Below are 14,642 nucleotides of genomic sequence, written 5' to 3' on the forward strand. Positions count from 1 at the left end.
GACCCAATTTCATATGATACAGAACAAATTCAATTTATCTCAAGAACGAGCGGTTGAAAGTTTGTGGGATACATATGGGATTATTATTTGAACATTGCAGATGAACTGATTAGATTTTGGAATTGTGAAACTTTAGGACTACTTTCAGAAAATCCTTCTGTGAGTCAAAACAATGGAATATGAAAAATGTATGTAAATGTAAAATGGTCTGTTTTGAAAATAAAAAACAGATTTAAAGCCACTCTGATCAATCGCTTTACAGCAATATGTAAAATATTACACAGCAAAAGTGTTTTATTTAAAGTTTATTGCGGTCCTGATACACATCCTGTTTTTCGGGGTCCTATTCCTCCTCCTAACAGTTACCCTTTCTGTTTACATTCACTGAATCACTAATGAGATTTATTGAAACATGATTTTTTGAAACCGATACCTGAAAATGACAAAAAAAATAAGCTGAGGTTTGAAGATGTTAAAATTATGCTATTGAAATAAGACTTCAGGTATCAGATGAACTCATAGTTAATTAATTCCTACAGTTTAAAAATGTATCTGTTTCCATTTATGCCTATTTTTTTTTTTGCTTGTCTGCAAAATGTGCTAATTGACAAAGAATATGGAATATATTTTTTAACTTTAATTCACAAACAGAGGAGACTTTTGTTCTGGACATGATTATTGTATCACAATAAAACTTACACATTAGTTCCAAAGGCTCAGTTTCACACTTGTACTGTTTTCGTAACTGATTCCTGTGACATGCTAACAAATATTTTTGTCATAACATATCGTTAGGAATGATCCATAATTAGTTGGAAGAAACTTCATTTTGCCACATTTATAGATTCCTTCTGCTTTATATGCATTACATTACATTTACGGCATTCAGTAGACACCCTGATCCAGAGTGACTTACATTTTTATTTAAAAAAATACAACTGAGCAATTGAGGGTTAAGGGCCTTGCTCAGGGGCCCATCAGCCGCAGCTTGGTGGAACTGGAGTTCGAACCCATGACCTTCCGATCAGTAGTCCAACACCTTAACCACTGAGCTACCACACACACCCACACCCATACCCACTCCTGTAGTGTGTGGTGTGTCTCCTCCAGTTTGGTCACCTGTGAATTTCCACCAACTGGAACCCTAAAACCTCCAAGAATTGTATAGCCAAATGACTGCGTCTTTTCATGCTGCTTAAGTGTAATACAGTGTAATAAAATGCTTTCTGCCGTTTTCTGCATACATTGTCTAGTGCTCCTACGATCGCCAGGGTGAGAAAGCGTATGCCGTCCCTCACAGCCAGAAAACTTATATTGCTCCTTTGGCTGTAGTTAGTCATCTGGAAGACCAGCAAAGTGCTGTGGTGGACTGAACCGAGTAGATAAAGCAGAGCCGATAAACACGTTAAAAAAAAGCAACACATTTTTGCTTCTATGCTTCTGTAGCATATCATCTGATGAAGCACCCAATCATGTGTACTCATGTAATTGGTTTAGCTTAATGCAAAACATCAGTCCAAACACTTTGGACAAGGCTGTTAGGTCAGAAAGGGGAGTATTTATACACACTTTCACTTAATCAACAGAGTGTTTAACAAGGAATAGACAGGAAGGTACTGTATGCATTTATTCTATCCACAACATATTTAAAACGTGTCTCATCTGTTCAGAATCTGGGCCGTTAGTCACATGAAGCGTCACTATGAAATAAAAACAAATGCACTTCAAACTGTATCCAGAAATGTTTACAAGTTGTCCAAGTACAAGTTTAGTAAATGCTGTCCAAAAAGTGTTAGAAATCATCCCCGGTGTCTTCAACATAAACCAAGCACAGCTCTTTGGAGTTCTTTACATTACAGATGATGTGCAGTAATGGATGGATATATATTTACTCAGCTGATCATTTACCTCCAGCAGGACTGAGAACCTGTGGAAACAAAGACTATGTGGAACATACAGGTGATGCGGTTTATAAACTGATGAATATACGATACAAGGGGCACAATCGTGGTCCTGTGTTCAGCTCTGTCCCTCCGGCTCATTCAAAACCCTGTCCCTGCGTCTCCTTTCCATCACCGCGTCGTCCAGACTCTGAAACTCGAGCTCTTGGACCTGTTTACCGTCCAGCAGGAGCTTTAGTTTGTACGGCTGTTTTCCGATACGCAGCTCTCCGCCCACTTTAAACTCCCTCCTGCCGAACTTGCACCAGGCGGCGAAGCACTCCGAGTTCCTCCAGCTCAGCTCGCGCTCCTTCACTCCCACGTGCTCGGTGGCGTTTCTTACCACGGCGGCGGCGCTCAGCGGCTCGTACTTGTAGAGCTGGTTAACGATCCGGCAGCGTCTCCCGCGGCCTGCGTCCATCACGGAGCCGCACTTCACCTCCGCCCTGTGCAGATGGACTACCTGGAAGTCGCCGATGTAGACAGCCCAATGGGGACTTTGGCCGACGGCCACGAACTCCACGACGTCCCCGGGCACGAACTTGGTCAACAGAGTCTCGGCGGAGTGCGCGCGCAAGTCGTGAGCGCGCCTCTCGTACACGCACGCGGTAGTGTGAAAGACAACGCATTCGAGCTCGTGCGGTGGCGGCGTCCTGTCGTCCGTCCTGTCATCCGCCGACGTGTCGTCGTCGTCCGTGGAGAAGATGTAGGACACGCCAATGCGCGCGCCTTCGTCCTCGGCGTCCGTGCCGCTCGGTTCCGCGGTCGGGACTTCGGCGTAACTGAGATGCGCGAGTTTATCGACGTGGTTGCCCATCAGCACTAAAGCTGGTGTCCGGTAACACCGGGGAAAGTGAGCACTAGGAGCGCGCGCTGCACCTGTTAACCGCGCGCACAAATACCGACATGCGCGAGCCACATTTCATTCGAAACACGCGCATACAAACGCCCCATAAATAACTTTTTGGGTTAATTTTATCCCAAGATCTTTTAGATATCCCATATTCTTTTAGATATCCGGTCATCATGGTTTAGAGATCGGTATGAATTTTATACCGAAAATCTGCATTTAGTCCTTCAAAAAAGTTCCACGGAAATGGACAACTCTTGTGTCGGTCTTAAACAAGCCAGTGCAATGATACAGAAACGTTTCTGTCCTCTAGCTCCAGGATGATAAACACAGCAGCAGTGCTAGATTGTGGGCTGTATCAGTCTGGTACACACACACACACACACACACACACACTCTCTCTCTCTCTCTCTCTCTCTCTCTCAAACACACACACACACAGAGAGAGAGAGAGAGAGAGAGAGGGAGAGAGGGAGAGAGTTTCGCTTAAAGAGACAGAGGACTATTTGTTACAAAATACCTGTTGACCGCATACAGCAGAGATGAAGTCCATGTTTCCAGCAAAATATTAAAATAAGCCAAATCAAACTATCCCGATAAATATCCATTATACAAATAAACAAATACAAGCAATACCAATTAATAGCAACAATAGCAACATTTTGCTAATAGCAAACACTGTGTTTCAGTGCAAAATTTCCCTTTAACGCTCAAATATGTTCTTTTATTTAATAGAATTGCTTCTGGCAAGCTTAGCCACTTAATTAAAATTGTGTCCCTATCCTGTTAGTCCCATCAGTGAGGGCATTGTGGGGGTGTTTAGCCTACGGTTTTATGCTCCACTAACTTTTGATTCTAAATAGGCCACTGTGATTTCTCTCTGTTCTCTGTACTGTTAAAAGCAGAGTTCACTTACCCTCAGAATAAGCATGGAAGTCTGACATTTGCATGAACAATTTTTTAATCAGAATTTGGTTAAACATTTTTGTATTTAGCACCACGTGTTTAGCACCATACTTTTTCTTAATAAAAGGAGGAAAAATATCTGTGCTATCCTTATCCGTGTGATTTTTCCATAAAAACGTTGCATTTGTTATGGCAACGGTTCATTCGTTTAATAATGGTCAGTCGAACTATAATCACGAATCACATACCCTTCACTAAGTATAATGAAAGGGCAAACCACTCACAGAAGCTCAGGTTTAATAATATGGCAGTTGACTATAATTTGTGTCTATATTGAGTCAAGCATGTCTCGGTCGATAATGAGTATAATTCAGTGTAAGTGTTATTAAGATTACTTATACCACAGTGCTGTTGAATTCTTGACACTGATTGGTCAGCTGTTGATTTAATGTGCTCAATATGTTATGGTCTATATAGTGATGTCTAACACTAAAATGTATGCTCCTGATAAAAAGAAATAAATAATCGTATGCTCCTGATCTTAGGAAGGTTTTTCTAAGGAGGCATTTCTGAGGAATCCCCAATGTCAGAGCTTTGTAAAGTTTTGTGCCACAGAAAAGTCTCCAGTACATGTCATGATTTTGGACAAAATTTCAACATTTCTAATTTAGTCTTGTTAATTTCTAGAAAGAGAGCAAAAGAGAGATACATTGAAGGAACTATGATGTCTAGAATAACAGTGATAAAAGGAACGTGCTTGTCTCTGGACATTTCCAAACATATCTCTAAATGGTTGGAAAAAAAATATTAAAATGAAAAAATGAAATACTGTGGTATAAAAGCAATAAACACTACAGCTGCTTGTACTATTATTGAAAATTAAGCAACTCTATTGTGCTGATATTCCCTGGTGCACATTGTACCACTCTGTTGATATTTTTTAGTAAAAAAAAAAAAAAAAAAGACAAAGACATTTTAAAGATTATTTTTAAAATTTTAAAGATTATTTTTACTGCAACTATCTACACAGATATAACTAGAACAACCTTGCTGTATTGATTTTTTTACACTGAGCCAAAGACTAAAGTGTGAGAGAAGATGATTATACATAGTGTATCTTGTTTCTGCTACACTGAACAAGGAGCATACTGAGATGGCCATGTGCATATGCAGACGGTGTGTCTGCAGGAACACATATGCACAATGTTTAATGTTTCTCCACACAGCTCTTGAGATATGTCTATCATGATCAAGGACGTACAGAATGGCTGACGAAATATGAATGACCTAACTTGTCTAGTCAGATGCTGGTTGATAAATGTGTAATGACTCCAATCGCCAAGCCTGGATTCTGGAAAACATCCAAAGGAAAACTTGGCCAAAACTGGGTTTTTCTACACATGATGTCTTTGAAGGAAGCAAATATATTTGTTTGTACATCTTCGGTCACGGCTGCTCTCTGGTTAGTGTGACTGAGCTTTTAAAACCTAAACTGGGAACAGTGGGGGGTGGGGGTTACCCTGAACACTTTGTTAGAAGAAAACAGTTTGTAATCAGATACTGGCTGTCAAAGTTTCTATGTTAAACCTTGAAATGGAGCAGTGATTATTCACTAATTAGGTTGCAGTTTCAAGCCCAAGGGCCACAGTTCTTCCACCTTTCGTGCTCTTTAGCAAGACCCTTAACCCTCTCTTCTCCAAGGGTGCTGTATCATGACTGACACTGCACTTTCACCCCAAATTCCTAACAAACTAGGATATGTTGAAGAATAATTTCACTGCGATGGACAGACAGCCAGCCACACACACTCTCACACACAGACAGACAGCCTGCCTGAAAGACAGACATACACACACAATCACACACACACACACACACACACACAGACAAACAGTCTGCCTAACAGACAGACAGACACACACACAATCGCACACACAGACAGCCAGCCTGCCTGACAGACAGACAGCCACACACACACTCACAGACAGACAGACAGACAGACAGACAGAGATATGGAATGGAATCCTTAAATGTCATTTTCTTCTTTTTTCATCTTCGGTAGTACACAGATTTTAATACTACTTTAATAATACTTTTAATAATAACTTTACTTGAGACCCATCGAAAAAGAAAAACATATTTTAGGACAGTCTTTAGTTTTCTGGCTTGTATATAGCAGAAATTGTCCACATTTTACCACCTGAAGAGTGCCACACATGTATATACATTACATTTGAATGCAATGAAGGAAAATATTCAGGCACAAGATGATGAGACAGAGAGAGAAAAACATTCAGTCCCGTTCTCATTTCCTACTCTCACCTTTGCTCAGACTGTTGCATTTTTATGCGTCATCATCTGCTGACCCGTTGCCGACACCCTGCATTTGTGTTTCAGTAGCAATTACAGCACCAGACAAGCACTGCATGTCTAAATGGGTTTTAAGGGGAACATTGCTGCACCATTTTTTATTTATTTAGATTTATCATATATTTTGTACAGGTATACCATATAGTTTTGGGGGTGGGGGATGTGGCAGGAGAGGGAATGTCACTTATAGACCCATTTAATTACAAGAAAATTATTCACAGTCCCATCAAACACCCTACAACAAAGAGTTCCTAAAATGCAGATCGACATTAGAAAACTAACAAGTTCTTCTCGTACACTGGGATGGGTTAGGAACAGAGAAACGGACAGAGTTCAGGTTTTCCCGTGGGATGCAAATAGGTTTTTAGCGAAAGGGAACATGGGGGGAAAAGGGAGGTGGGGTAGAACAGTGCAAGAACGATGCACAATACACACAATGGTTTCTAAACACTCATCATGCTGCACCAAGATCTCATGGCAATCGTTAATAACCATGACTATAGAACTCGAAAAAGGAAACGAAGCCTGACTGGCTACATGATTTAACACAGTAGCAATGCTACATTATTATAACCAAAGAGATTATTAGGAATATTACACAGAATGATCTTTCCTCTTTTTTTTGTTTTGGTTTTTTTTTTTTTTTAAAGAGCTAGACTCTGGGCTCAAATGAGTAATTCCTTAAACTTAAGGTCTCACATCCTTGAGTACACAAGCACGCAGTTGTTTTCAGTTTACTGGGAACTGAGTAATTTTTGTATAATGCTGCAAAATAACACTAAAACTGCCATCTGAAATAATACCAATTAAAAAAAATAAAGAATAGATTAATCTTTGGTGATACAGCAACCAAAAAAAAAAAAAAGATGAAAGAATATTTTGCTCCTATGCTCAGTCTACCAAAAAAATGATGACAGTGAAAAAGTTATGATGAAATTGAAACCTCTCGAATTGAAACCTCTCGAATAACGAACATGCGTTAATGATTAAAAAAATACGTCGAGTGTTTAAATCAGAGTTTGTGCAAAAGTAAAAACTCATCAATTAAAAAAAAAAACTCAACATTTTCATGGCCACCTACACAAGCCATGTTTTTCTTCTGAGATTTTGTGCAATGACATCATGCATCAGGTCACACGACATGTACATGACAGTACAAATAGGCATCTTACAAAAGACCTGGGTGACTTCATCCAACCACAGGGCTTGTCCTATTCGTTTCCAAGCAACGTCACACTTAGATGAGAATATTTTGTATTTGGACACAGAATAAACTCAGCACCGTGTGACAGCTGATCATGTCCAGATCGCTGAAATAGCATAGAGTGTTACGTTCGGCTGAAAGAAACAGGGCCAAGATAATAACACTGCTAGCTCGGTTGGAATGAGTGGGACTGGGTGTGAAGGTGATTATTGTGTAGATGTTTTTTTGTTTGTATGTTTGTTTGTTTGTTATTTGTTTTTGAGAGAGGTGGGGGGGTGGTTTTATGTGGATTGGTCTCTTTGTATGGTGGAGAGGTGGAGGGAAGGCGGGGCTCGTCCGCTCCACTCTTTCAGCTGCCTGTCCTTAAAGAGGAGGTTTATGGCAGGAAGAGGGACACCAGTCTCAGCCGGCGGCTGGCAAAGAGGCCCTGACACCCCACTGTCCGGGTCACCGGAATAGCTACAGTCCTGTAAGAAAGAAAGAAAGAAAGAAAGAAAGAAAGAAAGAAAGAAAGAAAGAAAGAAAGAAAGAAAGAAAGAAAGAAAGAAAGAAAGAAAGAAAGAATAATACAACTAGGGAAGAAGTTGCTAAGGAAAAATAATTCTGTAATATAAAATTACATATCTTCATAGGTTATTTATCTAGAATGATTAGAACTTAGAGACTACAGCTGCGTCCCAAATAACATACTATAACCGTGTACTCTAGTGAATGTTAGAGGAGCAATATCATCTCAAAGGGAACAATAATGTTCTTTTACTAAACGGAAGAATGAGGCTTTTCCCGGTCGATGGCAAATAACATTAAAGGCATGTAACGTGATGCCACAAGCTTTACTGGGATATGGAGAATTTTTAAAATGTTGAATGTTGACAAATAAAATGACACAACGTGGTTTAATTTGGAAAACGTTTGTAAGATTTCTACAATGTTTTGTCTGAATTGAAACTTACTTGGAATGATTGGACAAAACTCAGAACTTTCAAGGACAGCTTTCGACTGGAATGTAGCAGTTCCTGAAGACTGTAGAGAGAGGAAGTAGATCATTTTAATATCCTTTATGTTTATTCCAATAGTTTAATACTTACTATGAGAATTGCTTATCATTATGTGTATATAAGCAGGGAAAACCTGCATCGACTTTTTCTGACATTTCTACTAAAACTTCTACAAACATAAATACATTTTACCAAAGGACGTGGAATTGTTTCGATTTATTCTCCTTTCTCTCTGCCTGCAAAAATGATGTCAGTTTAATAAAATCAGTGCTAAAAGCTGTCAGTCTAACCAAGTTGGCTAAAACTTGATTAAATTCTGACATTAATTAAGTTTTTGGATTGTTATGTGCCATAGTGAAATGGACAATGATTTTTAATCAAGCAGACATTTAGTTCGTAATCAGATATCTTTTCTCAATTTGCCGTCATAGCATAATGTGTAGAGAGAAGAGATGTTTGCCACACTTGTCTCTCAGATGCTAGCAAAGTGTTTAAATCACCTAATAAAAAGGGATTAACAAGAAGAAATGACGCAAACAGAAATGACTAAATTAATCAGTGATTATCTTCCCACCAACATGCAGAGATGGTTGCAGTGAAGAGACGATGATGAGGCTCGTGTTTAAATGCCGTGAGGTGATGAGAGTGAGAGAGGTGATGCTGATAATCAGTGAGAAATCATTTCCCATCTTAAATTAAAAATACGTTCAAACTTGGCGTTAATATTTTTGCGTTTTCAAATCAATAAGTAACACATGAAATGAAAATGAAATGAGATCCTGAAATGGGATTATTCAGACTCGGTTGTTTTCACTACTACATTTAGCAGAAAATGTCCCAATCTAATCATGTGACAGTTTCTCTCTCTCTCTCTCTCTCTCTCTCTCTCTCTCTCTCTCTCTCTCTCTCTCTCTCTCTCTCTCTCTCACATGCTTTCTCCCTCACACTTTCTTTCTCATGCTTTCTCTTTCACTCTTTCTCTTTCTCTTTCTGTGTGTGTGTGTGTGTGTGTGTGTGTGTGTGTGTTTGCACTGCAGGTTTTAGTTACCTATCTTTGCTGCAGAGTTTGTGTGAGACAATCCCCTCACACACTTTACGGTTTAGCTCCGAGCTGAACAGCGGCATTCCAAAGCACAGCTCCAGAGGAACCCACTCATCCTCACTGGAAGACCCTTCGTAATAAGAAACAGGCCTTTCAACAGTTATTCGTCTTCTATTTACCTTTGTAGTGAGCTGGTGTGTTTATTCCACACTTACCCTCTGTTCCCTGCTTCTTACTGCCATCCCCGTTGTTCTCCTCAGTAACTAGCTCAAAAGACTCGCTGCTTCCGTTGGCGTCAAACCCTGTACCAAACTCGGGTTCTCCTACCACAGAGACCACACAACATACTCAGCAATTCTTACTGAAGCCAGATTCAATCAGGCATAAAGAGCAATTAAAAAGCTAACCGAGTTAGAGATAAAAAGCTGTCCTATTAAAATGTTTTTTTTCTTATTCTAATGTAATTGCCGCTCTTGGTGATAGTATTGGCTAATGATTGTCTTAAAGGTCTTTTCCTATTTCCTAATTAGCCTATGCATATATGGACAAAACAAACGGTTTAACGATCAGCGCTGATTCTCACCGACTGCATCTGTGTCACTTGGCCTGCGGCGGTTCCTGTTGTTACAGTTTAACATTGTAATGTATCCACACTGGTGCTCCAGATCCACTTTTTCACGCAGGACCTTCAGGGCCTTGTGAGCACACATGTTGGTATAGGAGAATTCTAGGAAAGGGGGGGTAGAAGACACAATTAAAAGCATTTAGAAGTCAGATATATGAAGGTGTGTTTGTGGATGTGGTATTTACCCCCTTTGAAGTCCTCTTCATCAAAAGGGAAAGGGATATGAACTGTTTCCCCATGCCCATGCATGCCATGACCCTGTATGTATAAGCACAGAAAGATGGCATGTCAGAGGAAGTGCTGCACTGCTGCTGCACTGAAGTGTCTTTAGGTCATCTTCTGGGTTCTGTACCTGTATGAGCACAGCAGAGTGAGTCAAGGCATCGTTCAACATGGTGAGGACGTTTGACGATGGAACCACACCAGGGTCATGACCCCAGGAAGTGATGAGGAGCCGGTCATAAGCCTAACAAAAATACACAATTTATAATAGTAATAAGTTTAGTAATAACAAATTCTGATTCTGATCAGCCTGTGTATTACTTACCTGGAAGATGTCTGGTAGTTTCCGTAATCTTGAACCCTTGGAGAGCAGCAGAGAAGGAGGGCCCTGGCCGCTCACATGGTACAAATACAGCTTAAACCAAATGGAGCTGACCTCAGGGATTGCTGGCCCAATGTGCTGGCGAACAAAACAGCATCCATCCCATATTATATACATTAATCACACCAGCAGCCTTTATATAAAAGATAAGAATACGAAATAAAGTGTTAAACAGAGAACAGTGACATTGCAGTGGAACAGAGGAACGGTAACCAGATAAAAGTGAGTAATGGCTCATTAATACATTATGCACACTTCCACAAAGAATATTACAATTGCAATTTAAATATCAGCTACAACTGATTATTTTTCCTTAGCATGGTTGTCCAACACTACGTATTATTTTTCATGTATATAATATTGCACAGTTGCAGCAACACAGACAACTATCCAGCACGTTTCTAGAAAATGTGTCATTAAAATGTTGCCAACACACGTGGTCCAGCCCACCGGCTAATCAACACACACTTGATCATGTGGCGTGGGAGTAGAAAAAGCTGTGGCAGGATCGGCATCTTAGACGTTATGTAATTCAGAAAAAACTCTTCAGTCTGCAGCGGATTTTCAATTAAACTTTAGATTCAGTTCTGTTCAGATTTCCCACTGACTCCATCTCAATAATTGGAAATAAACAGCGTTAATAGAAAACGACATACAAAACTTGTTCTTCCACTTGGGACTCCTACTGATAGTAGGTAGATGTCTGAATAATAGATGTAGGTCATGTAACAGGAGCTAAAATGATTTTTGTTTCATATTTACAAATAGAAGTACACAGTAGCATGAATCTAATATCTAATCTCAATGCAGTTTCCAAAGGAGGCGGGGCTACCTGAGGTGTACAGCTGCTGATTGGCCGGATTTCGTTGCTTAACGGCGCCATGGAAACCAGCAGCTTGTAGTTTTTGTTGAGCACCCGGCTGCAGGTGGCAGGATCCAATCCCAGCAGACTTTCACATCGGAGGAGGTCCAGAGGCAAGCCTGAGGGGAAAAAAGACAAGAGCGCACACACACACACACACACACACACACACACACACACACACACACACACACACACACACACACACAAACACACACAAACACACACAAACACACACAAACACACACACACACATATATATATATATATAAATACACACATATAATGAACTCGAATGCACAGGTAAGTCTGGAACATTGTATAAACACAGCTTGTTATTCCTGTTATTCCCTCTAATGAATTATACATTTAATCTGGAAATAATTTACGTAATAAAAATAAAACTCTAATGGATCACCTATATTTGGTATGTCAGGGCCCTGATCAGGAGTGAGCTCTTTGTTGTAGCGCAGAAAGAGTATTGTGTTCCTGAGGGTAAGTGCATGATCAAAATACCTCTGAGCTTCTCCTTCGGCAGTGCTCTCAACCTTAACACACACACGCACACAGAAAATATTATCAACTATTATTATCAGGAATTCGCAGACTTGGGAATTAGAATAGGTTCACATAGGTGAGTGTGTGTGTGTGTGTGTGTGTGTGTGTGCATACTGTGCAGAAGCAGAAATCGGGTTTATGATTTAATAAGTGATAAGGAGGAACCAAAGGGAAATAGGAGAGTGCGTCTGTATAATAAGTCAGCAGGCTTTCCGGCCTGTGGCCCCTCTTCTCAACTGATTTGCAAGATGAGACTGAGTCTCTCGTTAAGACATTCGGTTCCAATGGTGCATGGTAATGAGTCTTCACCTTCTCTAGTTCCATCAAAAAACTGTCCAGCGTCTCATCCGATAGCTTCCCCACCTCAAACATGGTCACTGCATGGCTCTTTAAATTCTGAGAGACACACACACAAAAAAAACAGAAATACAGGAAATGTAGCTTTCGTATACAATAAACAATCACCAAACGTTTTATAAGGAACATCTGGACACCTGCCCAGTCATGTAATGTTATACAATCAGTCATTTTTTTGCCAAAAATAATGTAGACACAGGTTCATTTCATAGTTGTCGATGCCAGATGAGCTGATTTCAGAAAAGGTCCTTTGAACCGTAGCTCTGCAGGTGGAAATGCCTTGTTTGCTTCAGTCAGACTGTTTTGAGCGGACAAGAAAGCTACAGAAAAGCATCTCAGACACATCCCACACAGCATGTTAAACCATGAAGTAGACAAGATACAACAGCATAAGACCACATCAGTTTCCACTTCTGTCACCCAAAGCCAGGGATCTGAGTCTACAGAGGGCACACTCACCCAAACTGGACAGATAAAGACTGAAAAAAGACCAGATGATGTTTTTCCGATCTTTAACTGCCCAGTTTCCAAACTTCCAAACTTTAAACCTCCTCCTGTGTTGGTAATAGCCTCTACGGTTTCTTTATGTCAAACATGCTATTATTGAACTACGTATGTACAAGGAGATTGAAGCCTGAAAACCTTTATTTTGTCACATGTACATTACAGCAAAGTGAAATTCTTTCTTCACATATCCTAACTTTAGAGGTTGGGGTCAGGGTTCAGGGTCAACCATGATACAGAACCCCTGGAGCAGAGGCACAAGGGCCTTGATCAAGGGCCCAACAGTGGCAGCCTGGCAGTACTGGGGTTTGAACCTCAATCCTCTAATCAACAACCCAGAGCCTTAACCAATTGACCCACCACTGCCACTAACCAAATACATTTAACAAAATTAACCAAACATTTGAGTTAAGCAGCATTGAATAATCCTTAAGGCTTTTCTTAATATTCTCTGTTTTGGATTCCTGAGAACTTAGGCTTTTATTTATTTATTTATTTATTTATTTTATTTAGCATATCAGTGTTTGTTCAGGCCATTTTGAAACAGTTACAGCTACATGAGCATTAATGAATGTTACTCATTCTGTGTTTTAAATTTTTTTATTCACTATTTATCTTTTCTTGACTCAACATCCAAATATTCTACGTGCAGACATTCAAAACAGCAAAACTCAAAGAATTTGCCCACAATTTTTCCCAAGATATGAATAAAAATTGAAGTGAGGTGAAAATACTCACTGTATCAAGATCCACATGAGTAAATGTAATTCAGGTAAATTGATATTTGTTAGGTAGAATTGTTAAGATAAACTCACAGGGGAAAGGTTGCCCATCATGAGGAAGGCTGTGAGAGTGGAATCGAACAGGAAGGCGATTCTCTTTGTAGGGGCCGCAGGAATATTTAAACTACTCGTGCTCGCTGCATCTGAAAGAGCAAACAATACAAACAAATGTGACTTATGAGGTCAGAATAAACAACTTATTTATACCTGACACGCCAGGCAGGATATGAAAAATAATCCATTCACTATTTGAAATTATACCACAGGACCCTGGAATGCTCAATTCTGATTGGTCAGATGGTGTTGATTCATTTAACGAGTCTCTGATATTAATTCTCTCCTTGTTAATAAATTACTGTTTCTATATTAACAACCGGTACGATTGGTTAAAAATAAGAGAAAGTTGCTTTTAGAATTTAAATATTAAACTTTACAGATTTCAGGCATTGGAAAGGACTGGAGTTTTATTCTGGCTTCTTGTTAACACCAGAAGCTGCGTTTTATAATAGAGAGTGAGGGGAAAAGAGACTGATGAGGGAATTAACTGTTTATAGCTGCTATAACATGAGTGATAGCTGGAACTATAGCAGCTATAAAGTGAGTGATAACTGGAACTATAGCTGGTATAACATGAGAGATAACTGGAACTATAGCTGCTATAACGTGAGAGATAACTGGAACTATAGCTGCTATAACGTGTGAGATAACTGGAACTATAGCTGCTATAACGTGAGTGAGAAGTGGAACTATAGCTGCTATAACGTGAGAGATAACTGGAACTATAGGTGCTATAACGTGAGTGAGAAGTGGAACTATAGCTGCTATAACGTGAGTGAGAAGTGGAACTATAGCTGCTATAACGTGAGAGATAACTGGAACTATAGGTGCTATAACGTGAGTGAGAAGTGGAACTATAGCTGCTATAACGTGAGAGATAACTGGAACTATAGCTGCTATAACGTGAGAGATAACTGGAACTATAGCTGCTATAACGTGAGTGAGAAGTGGAACTATAGCTGCTATAACGTGAGAGATAACTG

General features: G+C 39.9%; 2 protein-coding genes across 2 annotated transcripts in view; both read right to left on the bottom strand.

Annotated features, from left to right (window-relative positions):
* Window positions 1-1,604: 1,604 nt before the first annotated feature.
* On the bottom strand, window positions 1,605-3,173 carry lratd2a (LRAT domain containing 2a). Its single transcript, XM_027133745.2, has one exon. The coding sequence runs from the start codon at window positions 2,755-2,757 to the stop codon at window positions 2,020-2,022; it is 738 nt and encodes a 245-aa protein (XP_026989546.1). The 5' UTR covers window positions 2,758-3,173; the 3' UTR covers window positions 1,605-2,019.
* Window positions 3,174-6,131: 2,958 nt separating this feature from the next.
* Window positions 6,132-14,642, bottom strand: part of fam91a1 (family with sequence similarity 91 member A1) — a 28,106-nt gene continuing 19,595 nt past the window's right edge. The window contains exons 13-24 of the mRNA XM_027133873.2: window positions 13,636-13,745; window positions 12,269-12,355; window positions 11,820-11,949; window positions 11,372-11,520; window positions 10,483-10,617; window positions 10,288-10,401; window positions 10,121-10,193; window positions 9,894-10,037; window positions 9,526-9,633; window positions 9,317-9,440; window positions 8,224-8,293; window positions 6,132-7,737 (exon numbers count right to left, since the gene is read on the bottom strand). Coding sequence (XP_026989674.1) covers window positions 7,552-7,737; window positions 8,224-8,293; window positions 9,317-9,440; window positions 9,526-9,633; window positions 9,894-10,037; window positions 10,121-10,193; window positions 10,288-10,401; window positions 10,483-10,617; window positions 11,372-11,520; window positions 11,820-11,949; window positions 12,269-12,355; window positions 13,636-13,745 — 1,430 coding nt within the window. The 3' untranslated portion in view covers window positions 6,132-7,551. The remainder of the gene's footprint in view (window positions 7,738-8,223; window positions 8,294-9,316; window positions 9,441-9,525; window positions 9,634-9,893; window positions 10,038-10,120; window positions 10,194-10,287; window positions 10,402-10,482; window positions 10,618-11,371; window positions 11,521-11,819; window positions 11,950-12,268; window positions 12,356-13,635; window positions 13,746-14,642) is intronic.

The sequence above is a fragment of the Tachysurus fulvidraco genome, chromosome 7 (assembly GCF_022655615.1).
Source record: "Tachysurus fulvidraco isolate hzauxx_2018 chromosome 7, HZAU_PFXX_2.0, whole genome shotgun sequence".
NCBI classification, from domain to species: Eukaryota; Metazoa; Chordata; class Actinopteri; order Siluriformes; family Bagridae; genus Tachysurus; species Tachysurus fulvidraco.